General features: G+C 38.4%; 1 protein-coding gene across 4 annotated transcripts in view; it reads right to left on the bottom strand.

Moving 5' to 3' along the window:
• Positions 1-788: 788 nt before the first annotated feature.
• The window catches only part of MCTP1 (multiple C2 and transmembrane domain containing 1), a 222,866-nt gene continuing 203,991 nt past the window's right edge, over positions 789-19,663 (bottom strand). The window contains exons 18-22 of one of the 4 annotated variants that reach the window (XR_015799421.1): positions 10,110-10,219; positions 8,274-8,427; positions 7,362-7,471; positions 3,887-3,984; positions 789-2,782 (exon numbers count right to left, since the gene is read on the bottom strand). Coding sequence is in view for 1 of the 4 variants with exons in the window: in XM_088156368.1 (XP_088012494.1) it covers positions 2,711-2,782; positions 3,887-3,984; positions 7,362-7,471; positions 10,110-10,219 (390 nt within the window). In the remaining 3 variants the exon portion in view is untranslated. Of the gene's footprint in view, positions 2,783-3,886; positions 3,985-6,124; positions 6,290-7,361; positions 7,472-8,273; positions 8,428-10,109; positions 10,220-19,663 lie in introns of those variants that run through there. The other 3 variants (XM_088156368.1, XR_015799420.1, XR_015799422.1) reach the window with 3 other exon arrangements.

The raw sequence follows: 19,663 nt of genomic DNA, 5'->3' as shown, positions 1-19,663 counted from the left end.
AGCTCATTGCTATTATGAAAAATACTTAGGTGCTCTTACAAAGAGGAACAACTTTAAAATCAGGGTAAGAAAGGTCTCTACTATGAGCTATCAGCAGAAATGTAATAAAAGTCTCTCAGACAGATCAGCTTTAGTGGATTCTGAGTGCTCTGACATCCAATCTAAATATGGATCCCAATTAAACTAATGATTTTCTATGAATCCACATAAATTTTATTTCCTGAGAACAGAAACAATTTCATGATTGTGAGATGTCTTATTCTTTTTTGATTGCTTATGAACACACAAGTTGCTTTTGGAATAAAACCTGCCAAATCCAACAGGTTAGAAATGGAATTCAGAATCAGTCCAGAAAAGGAAGATATGTTGGAATATTTATGGCATAAGGCAGGACTGGCTCTTTACAGAGGCCACCTACACAAAGCAGCATAGACAAACAGCAAATAGTGAAAATGCGTTTGCTCACAAACTCTTTTAAATTGTGATTTTAAATTGTCTCGTTGTGGCAGGAGAATGATATTTAATCAATAAGCATTCTTAGCCTTGCCTCTGTGTGTTATATTTTCAATGAGATCAATTTTAAGTGACTGAGGCATTTAAAAGGAGTTCACCATTTTTCAACAAATAGATGGTTTTGTCCCCCTGCCCCCTCCCCCTGCATCTTAGGGAACTTAAAATACTAAAATCCTGCACAAAGAAATACGATGTTTTCATTCACTTGACCATCACAGCACTCTTGGAAAAATGACACCATAGGATTTCAAAGACAGAGGCTTCAGAATACCTAATAGAGTGATGCTTAGAAGTGTGTTTAATGCAGGAAACGTGCATAACCAGCTCAGATATTACTACCAAAGTAGACATTTGAAACTGTGTACAAAAAAAAAGACAAGAAATCACACGCAGGCTGGTGGGCAACGTTAAGAAGGTACAAGGCTTGCACTGTATTAAAGAAATGTGCAAAATTGACAGGCAACAAACATTCACATCTTGTTGAGTCACAAATTTGGTTTTTTTAAAACAAAATAGGCTAACAAGTGCTTCTAATTTTACCCATAGTACGTTGCTCTTCAGGTAGGATACAGCCAAAAGGTTATACAAGCTGCAAAATTAAACTCTTTCAAAGTCTTGATGTAATAAGAGCTTGTTTAGGCCCAAGGCTTTCTGAAGACAATTCGATTGGCATTCTTTTAAACGTACAAACAGAAGGATCAAAATAACTGTCACATAAGAACTTGGCTATCATTTTATCTGCAAAATAAAGAAATCCAGGATGATCCTTTGTGAGCAATGCAGCTAACACATATTTCTCTGGACAAATACATACTCACATGTGCTTGCGAAGTATTTCTAAATACACTTTTCAAAAAGTATTTTTAGAGTAGTGCAATATAACTTTATCTGCAATTGCAACCAGTGAGAGGTAATCCACAGAGGACCACAGCCCCTCGTGAGGATGCAGTCCTCTCGCTCTCCCCTGGGCAAAAATCCCCTTTAATGTCACTGGGAACCATAATGAGGAGCTGTGCACAGGAAGTCCCTCAGGAATGAGTCTCTGCTCACTGTGTGGGGAGCTGAGTGTGGATGTCTGCATGCAGCTACCAGAATATATCCCCAAGTACTCGTTATGCAGTTGCCACTAAGACATTTGAAATGTAAATGTTTCTCATCTATGTTCCATGTAATTTATAAGATAATATAGTTTCCATGCAGTAGGGAAAGATCATATCAGAAGAACCGACATTATGAACTAAGGAAAAAACCCTGCTATATCAGTTTTACCACAACTGCATTTTTTTCCTCTACACAGTATTTCACATTGGTAACAGGTAATGTTATACCATAAAGCATATTAATATGGTCTTGTGATTTGAATGAAAAACCTTTTCTGCAAGATATCCATATTAAAATAGTTATGTGCACAAAAAGTGTTCATAGCATGACACCCAAAGCAGTATGGAGTTAGTCTGACCCATTAGAGCTAAGCTATGTAGTACAAATGAAGACTACTGGTACATGTAGAAAAATATGATAGGCAATCAGTTACAAACCTGGCAGTATTTTGAAACAGAGATTTTTAGGTTTTACAATGGAATGATAAAGACAGCAGAAAGTGCTTTTGGGAGCTCCAGAAAGAGATTTGAACTTGGTGTTTCTCACTGTCTTATAAGCAGCCCTACCACGTAGAAAAATGTTGCACCAGGAGTTAACATCAGGGTCTGAAATTTAAAAAAATCTGCTAAAACTTAAGTGCAGTAGGCTCCACTTCATTGTACTTCTCTTGCAATATATAAAACATAGAAAATTGTAATGATGACGGATTGGATAAAAATATTAATGCTCACAAATAAAATCTGAGAAATTTCTGAGTCAGATTTAACGTTAAACATTTTGTAGATTTGGCTGGCATGATTTGACTATCTCATGTATATTTGACCACTAAGTAGCACTATATATTCTCCACTTTAGATCTTCTCATTCAATGTGTTACATTGTTTCTAGCAAGGCTTTAAAATGGCAAAAACCCTACTTGAAACAAATGTCTTTACAATGAGAAATAGATTTTCCATGAGAAACACCTTTTAATAATGTTACAAAATCTGCCCACTAGATAAAAAGGCAAGATAAATAAAAAGCTTAGAGAAAACTTTTAGGCTTGCTCTTTTATCTTCCCCTGGCAGATGCTGGTCTCCTCCACACATGAAGTTGGCTAGGCAGGATTGTTTTTCTTTCTCTTGCTTGGGCTGTGAGTAGGATCTTGTTTCAGTTCATGGTATTGCATCTGTTTAAACACAAAGTTCAGAAAGAAAGTTGTCAGTTGGCACTTGTTAGAAAAAAAAAAAAGATATTTCTTTTTTTCTGCCAGGGGAATAAAAAAATTTTAAAAAAGATACTTCCCCTAAAAATGACACAGGATTTGCAGATGTGATTCATCAATAACAGAATGACAGATCTAGGATAAAAAGGAAAACCAACACCAGGAAAATCCTACTAGGAAATAACACTGCATGTTGATGTAAACTTAGAAAAAATTAAATTTTTTTTGGTTTTTTTTCCACGAGCTCTAGCAGACAATAAACATCATCTTGACCATATTGGAAAGCATTCTTTGTAACGTTTTTTAAAAACTTGGTTATTTCTAAATGCCTACCACAAACGGTATCAGATACAGAGAGGGTGTTTGCACCCACATCTCCTACTTAATACCAGCTCTGAACTGAAACTAGAAATACAGGAAGTCTATATTCTTTGTGACATTGGACGTGATTTATGTGCTTGATGCTATCTTAAATCTTGCATGCTCTCTGGGGATTGTGTACTGCATCATAAAAGTTTGTAATTCACAACCATACAACCAGCTTTTTGCTTTTTTTTTTTTTTTTTACAGTTTTTAAGCACAGTTGAAATGTGGCCACAGCAAAAGTTTTCACCTGTGGAAAGGAAAGGCCAAAGTGCTGTCAGAGTGCTGTCACAAGACACTGGGCAGTGCTGCCTGCCTCTTCCATTATTTGAACTTCTTGTTCCTTCTCTGCCTGTCCTGAGAGCCTCAGCTCTAGCATTTCCTACACGGTGTCCTATCCTAGTCAGATTCACATTGTGCTGATGTAGAGCACAAACTCAAGCATCTGCTACCATCTCACAAATACTTGTCCTTCTACTGATTGCTCCTATGGATCCTCGGAGGCACAACCAATGCAGGAACTTCCTTCTCACTGCAAAAAGCTCTAGCATCCTCTTTATGGCTCATGGACTATCCTCAGCTTGAGTATGTAATTTCTTTCTGCCAAAGAATATAACACGAAATTAAAATAACTGTTTTAAAAATTCTTAAAAAAACCGCAAATCAACCAACCAAACAAAAAAAACCCATAAAAAATATACACACCACTTGCACATCAGAAGGGACTCTGGACAGAAAGTCAAGTAGCTCGTTGTTATCAATTGCATACGGATTTCGAATCTTCTTTGTAAATTTATTGATGCCTGCAAAAGTGAAAGTTCAAATGTTACTATCATAAGATATAAGATATCAAAAGATACATATTTTTGGCAAACTTTTAAAACAGATTTTAGGATCCATTCTAAATCCTGATAGTAACACTGAATGAATGTATGAATTGTAAACTGGGGCTCCAAAGGTTGGACTCCGCTTCTGTGGTTTCCTGTTTCAAAATGCAAAAGTTCTAGGGACATTTTCAAATTCCTTCCATACATTTTTTGGGAAATAACAGAAACTGTGATTATTACGAGGAAGTTAGGAAAAACAGAGGCATAAAAGGTATTTAATTTCTGTAACAGAAAGGATGAACAGAAATGGGCTTAATTGGAGAACACAAAAAGATTCAGAAGATTCAAGGAAAGTATTTTTCATGCTAAGGACAATAAAACTTACGGGAAGCAATGAAGTCTGCATCATATGAAAGCTTTAGAGGAGACTTCATATGAGAAAGAGAGGGTTTTTTGCACAAACCTCTGTGTGGGAATGATAGAGCTGCTGGCAGTGCAGAGAAGAGACGGTATGTCTCCCTTAGATATCGTGGTCTTATAATGCCTATTGACAACTAGTGTTCAGAAGCACCAAGAAAAATCATCCACAAAATAATCGGAAAGCAGGCCTTTAAATTAGACTTATTTTCTTATCATTACATGCCGAGTCAGATTCATACACTTTGAGAACCTGGTTGGTAGGCTCTGGGAACACATGTCTAAAACATAGACAGGAAGAGCGTAAACTCTCATGATTCTCATGTGAGCAGGACAAAGCCAGGACACTATTGAAAATATGTCTTTCTGTGTAATTTATCCATGCTCTATCAGATGTAAGATAACACATTTTATCTTCCACAAAGTCTTTGATGCCTAGACTTTTCAGAAAACTTTAGAAAGGGCATAAAGCCTTTGGATGAGGCATGCAAGATTCAGTGTCAACAACACCCACAGCCTCCCACTGCATGAACCTTCAGTTCCACAGTGTAGATAGGAGATGCTGCCCTATGGTGTTGGATAGCGAGTGTTCAGAAAGAATATCTGACATTCAAACACCTTGTTTAAGAAGATATTTTGCATCAGCAAATGACTGCAAAATTTAATGTGAAAACCACTTAATCTATGAGTGAATTCAGATTATACAATCTCACTTTATCACATCTGATAAAAAAAATATCAGTCAGTCCTTGAGAAGGAGAAGTGCTACATAGATGAGAGGAGACACGACAGGAGAAGCAGAATACAACAAGGGCATTTTCCTTTCCAGCAGTTTGAAAATTTTCAGATTAAAAGAATTATAGTTTTTTTCCACTTGAACAGCTGTAACTGCTACCAGGACTAAGCACTTCATCAAGTGGGACTAGGATGGAGAGGTGGTTCCTGCTCCACCTCATCTAACACACCACACCTTCAAGGACCGGTAGTCTCCACTGGGAGAGAGCCAGCCAGGAAAGAATGGAGAATTTCTTGGTGGGGCAGGCTGAAAGGGGCAGACCCTATGGATGCACTGAAGAAAGACAGCTATACTACGACACACAGTACGAAGAAATTTTCATTTGAAGACTCTGCCTTTCAAAGAACAAAATGGGCAGATGCTGCTACAAACCAGCTCAAACATTCCTATGGAAGTAAGTCAAAAAGATAAATCAATGGCTTCCACAGACAGGATGGATGAACAAGATGAAGAAATATACACAGGAGATGCTAGAAACACATGGTGATGGAGAAAACAGGTGTCTGAAACTGCCATTTTTGAAGGGACAGCTGCTTGAAGCTATGCTCAGCTCAGACACGGCTCTGTGAGAATTCATTTCACCCTGAGGAGGTCTAGACTGTAGGATCTGCATCTATGCAGTACCTGTCTGGTCTCCTGCCATGATGCAAGAGAAAAAGGTTCCTAAAGAAGGGATCCACTCACACTTGCTGAGTAAGAAGTCACCTCAACTGAAATGCAGCAGAAAAATGTGGAGTCAAAACCTCTAGTGAACAAAGGGGCTTGAAATTCTATGTACATAGCCTATGTAACTCGAAGGCAGGGAGGGAAGAGATGAAGAGAGTGCAAGGTGCATTTATAATAATTTGTACTTATGCTGTCCATCATGGATTGGGAGATTTGGGAGTTGAGACTCTTCCTTACCTGAAACAGAGATATTTCTGTGGGAGTGTGACACTTCCAGAGGTATGAGTAATGATCTTTTCAAATAAAAGTTCTGGCTCTAGAGTTATGTGGATCGTGGAGGGGTAATATAATCTTAGGTTATTGTATCAAACTTGATGTAAAAAAGCAAGGTCTCAGACCTGTCTGAAAAATGACAGAAAAAGGACATAGACAAATACTTCAAACTTCCTCTTTGTGCACAAGAAATTAAATTTTGGGAACAAACGAAGAGTTTGGGTTACACTTCAGTGATGTGTGGTGTGGGGGAATAAGTAAAAGTCAAAGACAGGAAAAGAAAGGAAGCCCATATGCTTACTTTTGTTATTCTGTAGAAATACTTTTGTTCATATCCTCTTTATTGCTTTAGTTATGATCATTTGAGAAAACATTCTAAGAAAATTACTAATACTGACTGATAAACAAAAAATAGATTCTCTGGAGCCAGTTCAATAATTTTATGCTGTCTCCTGAATTCAAAAGTTTTTCACAAAAGTGTGATTGCTATTCTTTCTTCTGAAAGAAAATCTAGCCACTAATGTAACTGAGATTGTGCTCTTCATGAGTCTGCTACTGGGTAAGGGTACAGCTGCTGGTGGTGTAACATGTATGAAGAGATATAAAAATTAAAACCTGGATCATTATTTACAACAGATGTGGTAATAGTAACTTTTTAAAATCAGTATAAAGAATAGATATAAGCACAAATAGTGAAAGCTTGGATCAATCATAACTCCATCCCCCAACCTGCCTAGAGTTTCTATTCATTATCAACCAGTCAAATACCACCTACTCCTTTCTGTCTAAAGGTGACCCCTTAAATTCTTGCTGTTATATTTGCTTACACTTTCACAAGATAGAGTACTGCAGCAAAAAGCATATTGTCCTAAACGCACTATATAGATTGAAATGCCTCTGTTTGTGTATAAGTGGTGAAAATAAATCAGAGTAATATCTAGATAAAGCTACACTTTGGTATATGAAGAATCTTCGTGGCTACATGTTTATAGTATGATTAAGTCCAGAATGCCAGCCAAGAAAAATGCATTTTGCAGGTGAGCCTAAATATTTCCACAGTTGCAATTTTAAACTAACATTCCTAATTCCATCATAGGGCAGCTTCATGACCATAAGTGCCAAAAAGTACTGTCAGTGTAAGTCATCCATTAAAAGCCAGGTTTTTAAAGTGGTTTAGACAGTTTAAAAGGGCTTTACTTACCCCAGACAAGGACAATGTATCTCAGTGGAATGAAATACAGGATGACGGTAAACACAGAGAGGGCAACAATGGCCAGCCAGCTCAGGAATGGGACAGTCCAGTTGAATGTACTAAGGAAAAATTAACAGAAGTCAGAAGTGAGGTCAGCCAACAAAGCCAAAAAAAGAGCAAAGGACAGTGGGAGAAATGTCAGTTTTCATCAGAGAGACCAAACTGAGTCTACTAATGAAGGCATGGATGCATTTGTCATTCACTAGGGAGAGCCTGGGCTTGGACTCACTGTCAGTAGAAATGAGAGGTCTCTGAATTCACCTCTCCCAGCCCAGCATTGCACATCTGCCAGGTGAATCACTTCTCTGATTTTCAAAAATCTCACCTCCTAACCCCAGTTTCAGCATCAGGCAAAACCCACAGAGCTCCCTACTCCCCATATGTACTCACACAGGTAATCTACATTCCATTCTCAACACCGTAGTAGAGTAGGATACAATTGCTGGAAGAGTACTGCTAAGGCTTCCTTGTTTTATCTCTTCCCTATGCCACTATAAGGACAGCACAAGCAGTTAAAGGCTGAATAGGGACATTCCCCTCTGTCTAAGGCATAAGCGTACTCCTCAGCCAGGTGCCTTCCAGCTTGGGGGAAAAGGAAAAGGCAAGTGCATGGCTATGCAAAGGTGGAAACTCATCTATAAGTTAAGAAGGAGAGAGCTAGGGGGATAAAAAAGGAAGAGATAGAATTTAGTCATGAAGACAGGGATAATGGAACAGCAGTGGTCGAGGGAAGAGATAAAAAGCCTCTGGATGTCAAAAGAAAAAAAAAGATAATAAAAAAACATTAAATAAGTAAAGAATATTTATCTGTGAATAAAGGAAGAGAATTTCTGGGATCCCATCAGAGTTTCAGGACATTACCTTTCCAAAAAAAGTCACAGATAAAAACATCCTCACTAAGGGTCCCAGACTCTATTCTGATAAAACTCTGCTGGTCACCACATTCTGCAAAATTGAGGTGTGCGGAAGGGAGAGTTAATGGATCTTGAAACAGGGTGCTGTGGCTCTCCAACCCCTGCGTTCAGTGAAGAAAGAAAGACCAGATGACAATTTTATACAGATGTCCCATAGGAACGTTGGTTACAGGGAGCTTGGTTCAGTGGATTTGTTCCATGAAGGCATCGCCATCTCAGAAGTGTTGCATGACATTTATCCAGACTGCGGTTTAAGATCTAAATAGTCTTTAAAGTATTACCACTAGCTACATTCTCAATCAATGTGATTATATTATTTTGGTTTCTCTAGATGAATAACTGCAGTTATCTGAATTGCAAGCCGTATTTTTCATAGTGAGCTCTGGCTTCCTGTGTTTATTTGTCTTCTTTTTTCCCTGGCAATTTTGACATGTCTCCACTAACATTATGTTAGTGTCACTTAGTGTTGGACCGCTCCCTTTATCCTCAGGGGACACCTGCTCTTTTCCCCTTTTCTGTACACATTTGGGATGAACAGAAGGTTGAGGGTCTGCTCATGTTCCTGTGACTCGGCTTTGTGCAATGGATCACAGACACACCATGATGTGTGGGAGCACTGGCTCCTCACTTAGCAAAGCTCCTTATGGGCTGTGTTAACACAGCACTCAGTACAGGTTTCCCATTATAGTTTTAGGAGCAAATTACAAAGATTTATAGTCTCACTCAGTTTACAAAATTCTGTAGCTCTCATCTGGTATATAATAGAACAAATTCTACCTTCAAAATGCACAATTAGAACTACTTAATCATCAAGACAACTTCCATGAACAGCCTTTTGATAAAGGACGTTTTTCAGAGACTGGCTCATTTTTCTAACTGAAGAACTTGTGTGAGACAATATGTTTGCACCTGTCTCTCCTGCTGTGAACATAGCCTGCCTGGTATTGTCCCTTTGGGAACACATTCCCAGGCTTTCCTATTAGGGACTTTGCTCTTAGATGCATAAAGGGCAATCTCCTCATCATCAAGTCAAGACAAGCATTAGAGATGATCCTCAGGATTCCTGCAGGCTGAGCTCCACACAAAGCATAGGTTTCCTAAAATTCACTTCTAAAAGTGAATTGGGTAGTGGTGAGATGCTCTTGGCTTTTGAAGTGCAGAACACCACGTCAATCCTCTCCATGCTTTGCAGGTGACAGCTGGAAGGTGTCTTTCTGGAGCCTGTCTGACCTCAAGTAATAAACCTTGTGCTGCTGTCCACTGATCATGCTAGAAATACAACAATACATTTCCTGCAGTAAATCTCAGAACATCTCTTTCTTAATGCCCAGATTTGTTGGCAGTTTTTATATATGTATTTATTTATGTATTAGGTGTTACAGATTACAAATACTCTAAGGGAAATGTTTTGCTGACCTACAAATAAAACTTCCAGCAAGTGAACTTAAAATATGTAACCCCTATTCAGTTCTGCTTATTTCCTTTATCAAAATTGGACTTTTTATTATCGCTTTTAAAAGCAACCTCACAACAATATGCTCTTTCCGTTCTACTTAAAAAACTTACTTCTGATTTTTGTCCCAATTAATATAATTCTAAACACCAGAATTAATATGACATAATTTCAACTGACTGCAGGCCTTCATAAAGCAAAGTAAATATACATGAGTTTGAACAATGGACTCTCCCAGAATAAGTAGAAGTCTAATATTTTATACCTCTATATATGGAAAAGATGTTAAAGAGTATTGGAGAGCAATCCAGCACCTCTGTCAGCACTTACTTCTTGATCCTTTCACCAAAGGAAGCGATTTCATCTAGGATATTCTGGACAGTGACACACACCTCCTGGATGGCATAAAGTCTATTCATAAATCCTTTCTTTTCACTGTCCTAAATAAAAGAATAGGAATAGTTGAGTAAAAGAATTTCTGACTGTAGGAAAAGGATTGTGTAGCCATCATTAAGTTTCAAAAGGTCCTGTGTTACAGATTCATGTAAAAGGAACTGGTAAAATCTGGCAATAAGAAAACGATTTCTTGTCCTGTAAACAGTGTTTATTGCAATACATATGGTTTAGTATATGTGCTGAGCTCCACACAATTTTGTCTGTCACTGCATTAGTTTCTAAACACATATTTGAATAAGCTAGGTCTCTAGCTTTTAAACATGCTGAAGGTGACAACCTTGTATGTTGTGTGCTCTTTCAAGTGACAAGAGTCATAAGGTGGAATAAAGGCAGTTTGTTGACATTCTGGTTCTTGAGCTCATGTAGGCAGAGGAAAATAAACATTTCTAGTTTCACTGAGCAGGAAACCAGAAAAACTCAGCTCCTACACAGAGCTGCTCTTTTTCCCCCAAGTATCTATCTCTAAATGCAGACATGTTTGCAGCATCAAATCCACTAACAATACTGTGTTAGATAGCATTAAGATGAAGTATCAGCATGGAAAAAAAATAGCTACTCTTCATTTTTTACAGACCACAGATAAGCCAAAAGGTTATGTTCAACATTTCCAATGGATAGTTGCCATATTACCCTATCTATCTTGAATGTGATTATTGTTTTCCGAAAATAAGAAATGAGAAAAAAAAATTGTACTCCTAGGAAAATAGTTCATCAACGAAGTTCAACTTTTTTCATCACAAACCACATGATACAACAGTCTTTGTCATTGACTCCAAAGTTCAGCATTTAATGCTCAGCATGTTGCATTTAATTTTTCTTTTCTTCCCCTGATGCACAACTATCAGATAGTATATTTGTTTGCTCATTTTGTTGGCATTTTAGCTATCTTAATAAATTAGATTGGAAGACAACATGATTTATTATTTAATCATTTCAACATCATTGATTCTGCAATGGTGTTATCATCTGCTGTGAAGATGTTTGAAAGTATTTAGTTAGAGAACACAGATTATCTAAAAACCATGAGAGAAGCAGACAGACATAGATGAGAAAACTACTTTCAGTGATTAAGTGTAATTTATAAACCAAGCACTTCAGACAAAGCAAAACAACTAGTTTCTCAGTAGGCAATGTGAAAGACCTTATATTTCACATAAGATTAATAATTATTATATCACAAAGAAGTATTTTTGTTTTCTGAGGATGACTATAATGGATCAGAACCAGTGATATCAACTACATACAGTGTGCTGCACAGCAACACAGAGTCATTTATGTAAGTTATTTCCTTAATATTTATTGCATTCTCGAAGCCTTTGCAATGACACCATTAGTTTCCTCAGGTACACAGTTCTGAAGATGTGCATCATATATCCAGCATACCTCATTTGTCATCAGGAAATAGGCACCTGATCTATTCCTTCATGTAAAACACATATTTCCAGTATAATGTTTTCTTGTACAGTAGAAGTGAACAATAAGCCATGCAGATATTTTTCTGCTTTCTAAATATGTATACCCCTTGCCTCTTCAGTTTTGTTTAAGAGATTCTGCCCTCTATGTAAATTTATTTTTATTTATAATTAATTTGTGTGAGAAAATAATTATGTCACTCTAACAAAACCAGTACCCTTTGTGGCATATCCATAACTGAAGTGGGGTTGCATTCAAAGGTCCCGAGGCTGTTTTAATTTATAAGTATCCTACACAATACATTTGTACCTTTATTTATGTCAAGATTTAGGAATGGCACTCTCCAATTTTGTGCTCCCACTGAGACTTTCCAAATCCTGCTGCAGCAGACTCAACCCCTCTCCTTCCCCACCCCCGTGGTGGGCTGGAGAGGAGAACTGAGGCACAAAAAATCGTGGTTGAGATAAAAACAATTTACTAGGAATAGCAGTGAGGTAAAGAAATGAACAACAGCAACAATAATAAAAACAAAAGTGTACGAGAGAGAGTGATTTACATGCAAAATGCTCACTGCAGAGCCCGACCCGACCGCTCCCTCCGGCTCGGAGCCACTGCCACACTTACTCAACCGAAAGGATCCCCTCTTCCCGCAAGAGAATCCCTTTCCTCCGTCCCCAACAACCATGTGAGATGATAGAAAATAACCTCTGGGTTTCAGCCATGCCCCCTCCTGGCTACTGCAAAAATTCATCCTGTCCTAGCTGGAACCAGACAATCCAAAAATATATCAGTTTTAAATCATTTCCCACAAAACCCATAAAGACAGAAAGAGCCAGAGCAAGATCACTATTTCCAACCCACTGCATCTTCTGAGCTTAAAGGAAATTTATTGACATACTCTGAGGCAGGATGAGACAAAACTGCACAGGAAAGAGGAGGCGTTCAGAAGGATCATGGTTCATCTTTGCTTAAACTATTCCAACTATTCCCACATGTCTCACAACTATTAACTGGTTTCTATCTCCTGCTCCAAGTATTTGTGTAAAAAATAAGCTGGGCTAGGAAAAAACTGCACTTATTTTCTTCCAGCAAGATGCCATATTATCAAATACAACACATGAGCTACCTAGAGTAAACCAAAGTTCTTAATAATTAATTTTTCAAACAGTACTGGCATTTCCTTTCCAGGCAAAGATGGTGTGAGAGGCTGGAGGAGATTGCTGGCTTGATGCAACATTTTGGTTGCATGTGTGGGGGAAGGGGCAAGACAAGCCTTGCCCTGGTGAGGCAGTGGGTTGCTCCATCCACCCCTCCCCCTAGAGCCTGTACCCCGGCCCTGCAGTGGCACAGTGGAGGCAATATTCCAAACCTGCCCCTGAGCCCCTAACCCAGCCCCAGAGTGGCTACCAGATGTCCCACCTGGGAGAAGAGCCCAGGAAAGCCAAAGGGTACTCACACCAGAGCAAGAGGCAATGTACTGATCACTGGAACCACCAGTGGTAGTCATATTTGTTCTTTTCCATATATCTTCTTTCTCTTTGTTCTTTTTCTTTCAATTCCTTCTTATTGAAGTCTAAGTAACTTAAAATCAGATGGGCTGCGGTTTGTCAAGTTGAATGGATTTGCAGCCTGCTTAATTAATGCTTTGTGAAATGCTTTCTGTTGATTCAATGTTACTTTAAACTTTTGCAAAGGTTCCCTTATTTTCTGAAGTTGCCAGTAAAGTTTTTGTTGTTTTGACTCTTGAGGAATATCTTGTTGGTATTTCTCCTTTGAGTCTACTCAAAGTAGTAGGTAAAAGAGAACTCCAACTCTGGGTAAAAGAAAAAAAACAACCCATAAGCCCCTTTACGGGACTAGTCAAGAGAATTCTGGGGCTTTGAAGATGGGCTGTGACTGGAATCAATTTCATTATTTGCATGACTACAACTGCCAATTTTCTGGACATAATTGTAATTTAAATAGTAGATAAAATCTATAATAAAAAGCTTAATACAAAGCTTTATTACTATTTCATTTGTGTGATTTGTTTGCAGTAGGCTTAAAGTATGTGAAAAGCAAGAGATTTTCTAGGGCATGGTTGTAAGCACAAACTGTGAAAGCAGAGTCAAATTGATGTTGATGGTCTGACCTGAATTTTAAAAAGGGTATGAACCCAAAGTAAAGACTGAGACAATGTCTTCCTCCTCTTTCACAGGAAGTTGTAGACTAAAGATTGATGTGCTGTTTGGTGAATATAGTAATACCAAACATTTACATACACATTTTCAGCCAGAATTTTATTTTCCTTTTCGTGAAACCAAAGCAAAACAGAAAAACAAAACAAAAAACCAAAGTAAACGACTAGTACTAGACTTCATCAAGCTAATGTACACAAATCCTACATAAAATCCATATTGTGTGAGTCTTTTTATTCAACAGACTGTGCTTACAACCCCATGACAAAATAGTGTGATTTAGGAAAGGATTATACCTTTAACTCCAAACCCCTCTCCTCTCCAAGTGAAAGTGTATTTAAAACCCAAACATCTCAAATGACTGGGAAGGTGGGAGAAATAAATAAGCCAGACTCAAAAGTAGACTGATAAAAGTAATGGGTTTAAGGAATAAAACTGAACATTTTATAGTGGATAACTGTCCTACTAGTAACTTCTAATTTTGAGAGAAAGGCATAGATCAGAAGAGGAGAGTTTTGAGAATAGAAGCAAATATTGAAATTTTTCGAGATGGTGCTTGGGAAAAAGACTCCAGATGGATATTCCCAAAACAATCCTCATTGGCAAAGCTGGTATGATAGAGCACCTCCACACATACCATAGCAACCAAGGCAAAGTCAAACTAACTTGTGATAGACACAGAGAGTTGATATGAAGTCAGCACTGGTATGCCATCAGTGGTATGCTCCTGTCACTTGGCCACCAGAAGACACATGAACTCTTGTTTATTTGAGTCATGGATTACCTGTTGTAAGGCCCCAATAAAAGGACTTACAGTCATTCCTGTACTCTGGGTTAGATGCATGGGAGAAATGCCAGTCAGATATTCTCAAGCAGTCAAAACAAGACAAAAGTTCACTGGCAAACTTTAGAAAAATCAGACAACTTTGGCAAAAGATTTAGTACAATATCCAATTAATAATAAAACACGTGGGCATTAATTTGGCCCAGCCAACATAGTAAACTATAAACCTGTTCAATCTTAAGTTACTTAATATGTTCCAAGAAGAGCGAATTGGAAGAAGAAAGCAAGAAAGACAGAAGAGATATAGAAAATCACACATATAGTTCTCAGCTCCTGGGTTCCAGTAGTGCTCAGACAGAAAGTCCAAGATCAGGGAGGGTAAAGCCATATGCCAGCCAGCCTGCTGCTTGGGCTTAAATGCCCCTTGGCTTTTGTGGGCCCTCCTCCCAGGTGGCTCATTTGGCTGGTCATCTGGCCACTCAGGAGCTGGCTTAAGGTAGGGTGGAGCCCTGCCTCTGGTGTGCCATTGTTGGCAGCTCTGCCATGCTGGGACACTGGCTCTAAGGGTGGGGGGAGTGGGGCAATTCACTGCCCCACAAGGCAAGGGCTGACCCCTTCCTCTACACGCAGGCATCCAAAAACACCTCAAACATCAAACCTTCTAGGCTCTGTCACCTGTAGCTGCAAAAGCAAAAGTACAGCCCTGCTGCTATCAGTAAAGAACTCTTCTAATCATCCTTGACTTTTAGTAACAAGCCAAAACATCTCTATTGCTTAAACAGAAGCTTCTGTGAGACAACTCTTCAGATTATCTCAATCAATAACTGGTGTCCCCAAAGTAGAGACTGGGTGCCATAAATAGGCACCCATATCATCCCTCAGGATGACTCAGCAGGAGACTCAGCTATACACAGGGCTCTAACACTGTGGCAGACTTTCCTTTGTGAACTGGTGAAATAGACCCAGAAGTAGTTGGTAGTAGATGCATTAGTCCTTTTCTGGCAGGAGTCATTAGTACTGCCCAGAAAAACATATAGACAAAGACTCTGAAATACTGGTTTATGGTCTGGCCGCTGCTCAAGACTCCACCTCAGTAATTACCTTCCAAACTCTAACCACTGCTTTCTGTGAAGCCCACAAAGAACAAGATAGTAAGCAACACTATTTCAGCTCTGGAGGCATTTGACCTCCTTAAAGTCTTCTGAATCTCTATCAAAAGGCCTTGGATCTGGTGATGGACACCCTGTTAAGTTTTTATTTTATCAAATGCGGGAGATAAGAAATCCTGTTCACTTCTGGTGAGCAACAGAAAGTGCTCTGGGAAAGATTTGACTAATGGTGAGGTGAAAAACAGGTCCTGTAACCAGAGCTCGGGCTGTATGGCTGGTGTGTGGTCACCTCGTATGTGAGGCAGTGATTGTTTGGGAAGACACATGGACACCACTTGATCAGAGAGCTGGTTGGGTACAGGGATGTGTGAAGAGTGAGACTGCAGTGGCAGCCAGCCAATGCACGCTGGTTTTGGATAAGTTTAGAGCATAGAAAGACTTGGTTTGCTGCAATAAACAATCTTCTTTGGAGCAAGCAAGAAGAAAGTCCATTTATCTTTGTTCCCCATTGCTACAATCAAATCCTCAGGTAAATGGAAGGAGGATAGACAACTATGATGATATCGTTATCTTAAAGCTGACTGTGGAAGTAGGTCCTGAGGTAAAGCTGAACGGTCTACAGGATCTGGAAAGGTGCACAATGTGACCTGAGACTGGCCCCCTCATTGCATCCTATAATGAATGGAGAGTCAGGTTATTTTAACTGTTCTTCCCCCTCGCAGGGTATCACTCATGGAACAGCTCAACCACATTATTCTTCCCAATTCTTAATTTGAAAAAGTATGGAAAGACCTGGAGATATTAAAACTTTTCAGTGGTACCTTAATGATTCAGAAGTCTCCACCCTTTCAGTAAGTCAGATTGTAACTCTTTAAAGTCTTGAGACTTTCACTTATTTCAAATAGTGATAGATTTCAATAGACATATATCATGTCCCAGCAGACAGGTACCTGCATATATTCCCTTTTCAGCATCAGCAAAATAGAAAACCTGTTTGGTACTCCTTCCACTCTGAAAAGGAACAGCAGGAGCAGGCTTCCTTAAAGCACTGGCACCATATCACCTCAGACATCAAATCCCTGTGTTATGTAGATAACCAGAACTGAGGTCTTAAACTCTGGGCTTCAACTTCACCCATATTACTGGGCACCACACCTTCAGTGACCACATTTTTCAGATACCGTCAGCTGTTTAAAAATGCTCAATATGTCATCTTTAAAATCTATGTGCTATCACATGTCTTTATGCGTGTATGGTGATGAGGTCTGAAAATAATTGCTCATGCCTAATTGGAAATCAGGCTGAGGATTTTAAAATACGGGAAAAAACACATAATAATGAAGAGTAGGATTTTACAGAGAGAAATTTATTTGTGAATATATTCACAGAGAAATTATATTTGTGGTCATGATTATTAAAGAAAGATGCAACAAACTGTTCCATATTTAAAAGACCAGACTGTAGGCACCACAGAAATTATATAAACGTGGAGGAAAATACTAAAAACTCAGTAAAAGAACTGTTAAAGAGAGATTTGTTTCACCATTGCCCAGCCATTGATAAGATCTGCAGTTGAAGACCTGGTGTGATAAGGAGCCATGAGCACCCATTGACAATGGCTGTGACAGCCCATGATAGTGGCAGTGAATGTGCCCTGCTATTAAAGGTGAGTGAACTGCAGGGCCAGCTGACTGGGCTGTCATGGGAATATCCTGTGAATACCGTGTCCATAGCTCCAAGCTGGAATGGAATGCCCACTTGATGCCATAAAGAAACACTTAGCCTCTATATAAGTGAATGCACAGCAAGTTTATCAGAGCTCTCCTCACCAACAGACAAAGGAAGAAGGATCTTCACAGGACGCCACAGATTCTTAGTGGTGATTATCTTTCTGGCTTTCTGTAACTCTTTGCTTTTTCCTACTTTTCTGTTTTCTTTCTTGCTCTTTCTTTAATAATGAGTAAATGTGTATTATTATTTTGATTATCAACATTTGACCTCCTTTGTGTCTTTAATCTCACTCTGTCTATATTGGAATCCTGCCTCTCCCTGTGTTTGCAGTTTAGGACACATTTCCAGATTGGAATACACTTGCTGCTTATGAAGACATCACAACTGTGAGTATGAGTAACCTGCTTTTAGCAGTGGGGTTGGACTAAAGGATTTCCAGAGGTCCTTTCCAACCCTAAGAATTCTGGGATTCTGTGTGAATATTACAACAATCTGTTCTTCCTCAAACATTACACTGAGAGTTGATAAAAAGAATTTTGAACCTTCTGTGACTTTTTGGCAGTATGTAATGAATTAGATTTTTGCATGGACTGCTGCAGTGCTAGAAGAGAAATATAAAACTGGGGGGGAGGGGAGATATGCCAAGAGCTACAGTAATAATTCTAAAGAAAAACAAGATACTGTAAAGAAATGACACTGTAATAGTAATTGTATAAATTATGTTTAAATTGAGATTTTTTTACTAGTGCTCTTTATTTTCTCTTTCTCCTTATCACATTCTAGTGTTGCTCAGTGCTTTTTGAAAAATACGTTCCTTCCTGATCTCTAGTTCACTGCACATTTGAATACTGTAAGGACAGCACTCCAGATAAAAGGCAGAAACATGGAGGCAATAGAGCCAGTTCACACAGCCATGTGTCATTCCACATTCCACAAGGGTGATCTAGTGGGGAGAAACAAAAAATTAAATTTTCCTTTTATGATACCTTTTTGACTAATGCTAAACTTTCATGAGGTGTTCATTTCATATATACTCTAAGCAAATATATTACTTGAAAAGGGTGAAAGCTTGTTTGTTCATGGTGATAGGTTCAGGAGCAAAAACTCAAAAAATGCCAAATTTTGCTGTGCCTATTTTGGCCTTATTTTGGAAGAAAACTCAGAGACCTAAGGGGCTGTAGGATTACGCACTGGGGTGATTAGAATACACATAATGTGCATACTTTAGGCCAATGTTTTAAATACCTGAAATTCTTCTTTCAGATGTCTTTTTCTTTACCCTTTTGACTATGTTTAAAGAAGGGAAGAGAGAATATCTTACTTTACCTGTGTCAGAACAACACTGGAGTTTGACAATGATCTCATTAATACTTCTTTGGTACCCAGCCACATCAGTGTAATCCAAAAGAGGCTAACACAGAAATCTTCATATATTGTGTGTCAGCTATTTACGATAGTTAACTTAGTCAGAATACAGTCCTGGTATTCTACTAAACAACAAACTTTGGCCATGATTTTACAGTTGAATTTGTAAATTCCAGTCGTTCTAATGTGTTTACCCTTAGCTGAATTAATAAGCTGCAATTAATAGAATGCTCATTAGTGCAGCTCTTCAAGTTCTGTTATAGAAATGTGAGGGATGATAGACAAAAAAGTTAAATCTCAAGGGTCAAATAATCCTCAAAACATAAGGAAAGAGCCTGCTAGTTTTATTGGAAAGAGTTACTTTAAATAAGAACCTGGATATGCAAGAGCCTGGAAGAATGGTGGAATGAAAAAAAGACATACCAGCTGGTACAAAAATTCTGCATGCAGGTAGGGATGAAAGAAACAGACAGAGAAATAAGAAAGGGAATGCTGAAAGACTGAACTTAGCAAAACACCTGAATCGTTGAGATAATCTATAATCACTGCTTGTCTAAATCATACACACATATTTTTGTTGTCCACTCATTATCAATAAGATAATAAAAAATAATCATCAAAATAATACAGGAATCTGTTTTGAAAGTTAAAACTAGCCTGAAAATTTATCTTTCAATAAGTGCCTATACACATGTCACTAATTGAAATGCAGGGAATTGATATGCAGCAGTACTGGATTTAGTAATCTAAAATCTATCTAAAATTTCAGTTACAGTTCTGAAACACATTTTCTTGGATGTAGCAGAAGTAAAAGTTAATTTGATATTTTAGTGTATGCAGAATGTAATT

This window comes from Sturnus vulgaris, chromosome Z, assembly GCF_052056855.1.
Source record: "Sturnus vulgaris isolate bStuVul1 chromosome Z, bStuVul1.hap1, whole genome shotgun sequence".
NCBI lineage: Eukaryota > Metazoa > Chordata > Aves > Passeriformes > Sturnidae > Sturnus > Sturnus vulgaris.
Note: the sequence above shows the minus strand (reverse complement) of the source record. Positions and strands in the feature narration are given on the sequence as shown.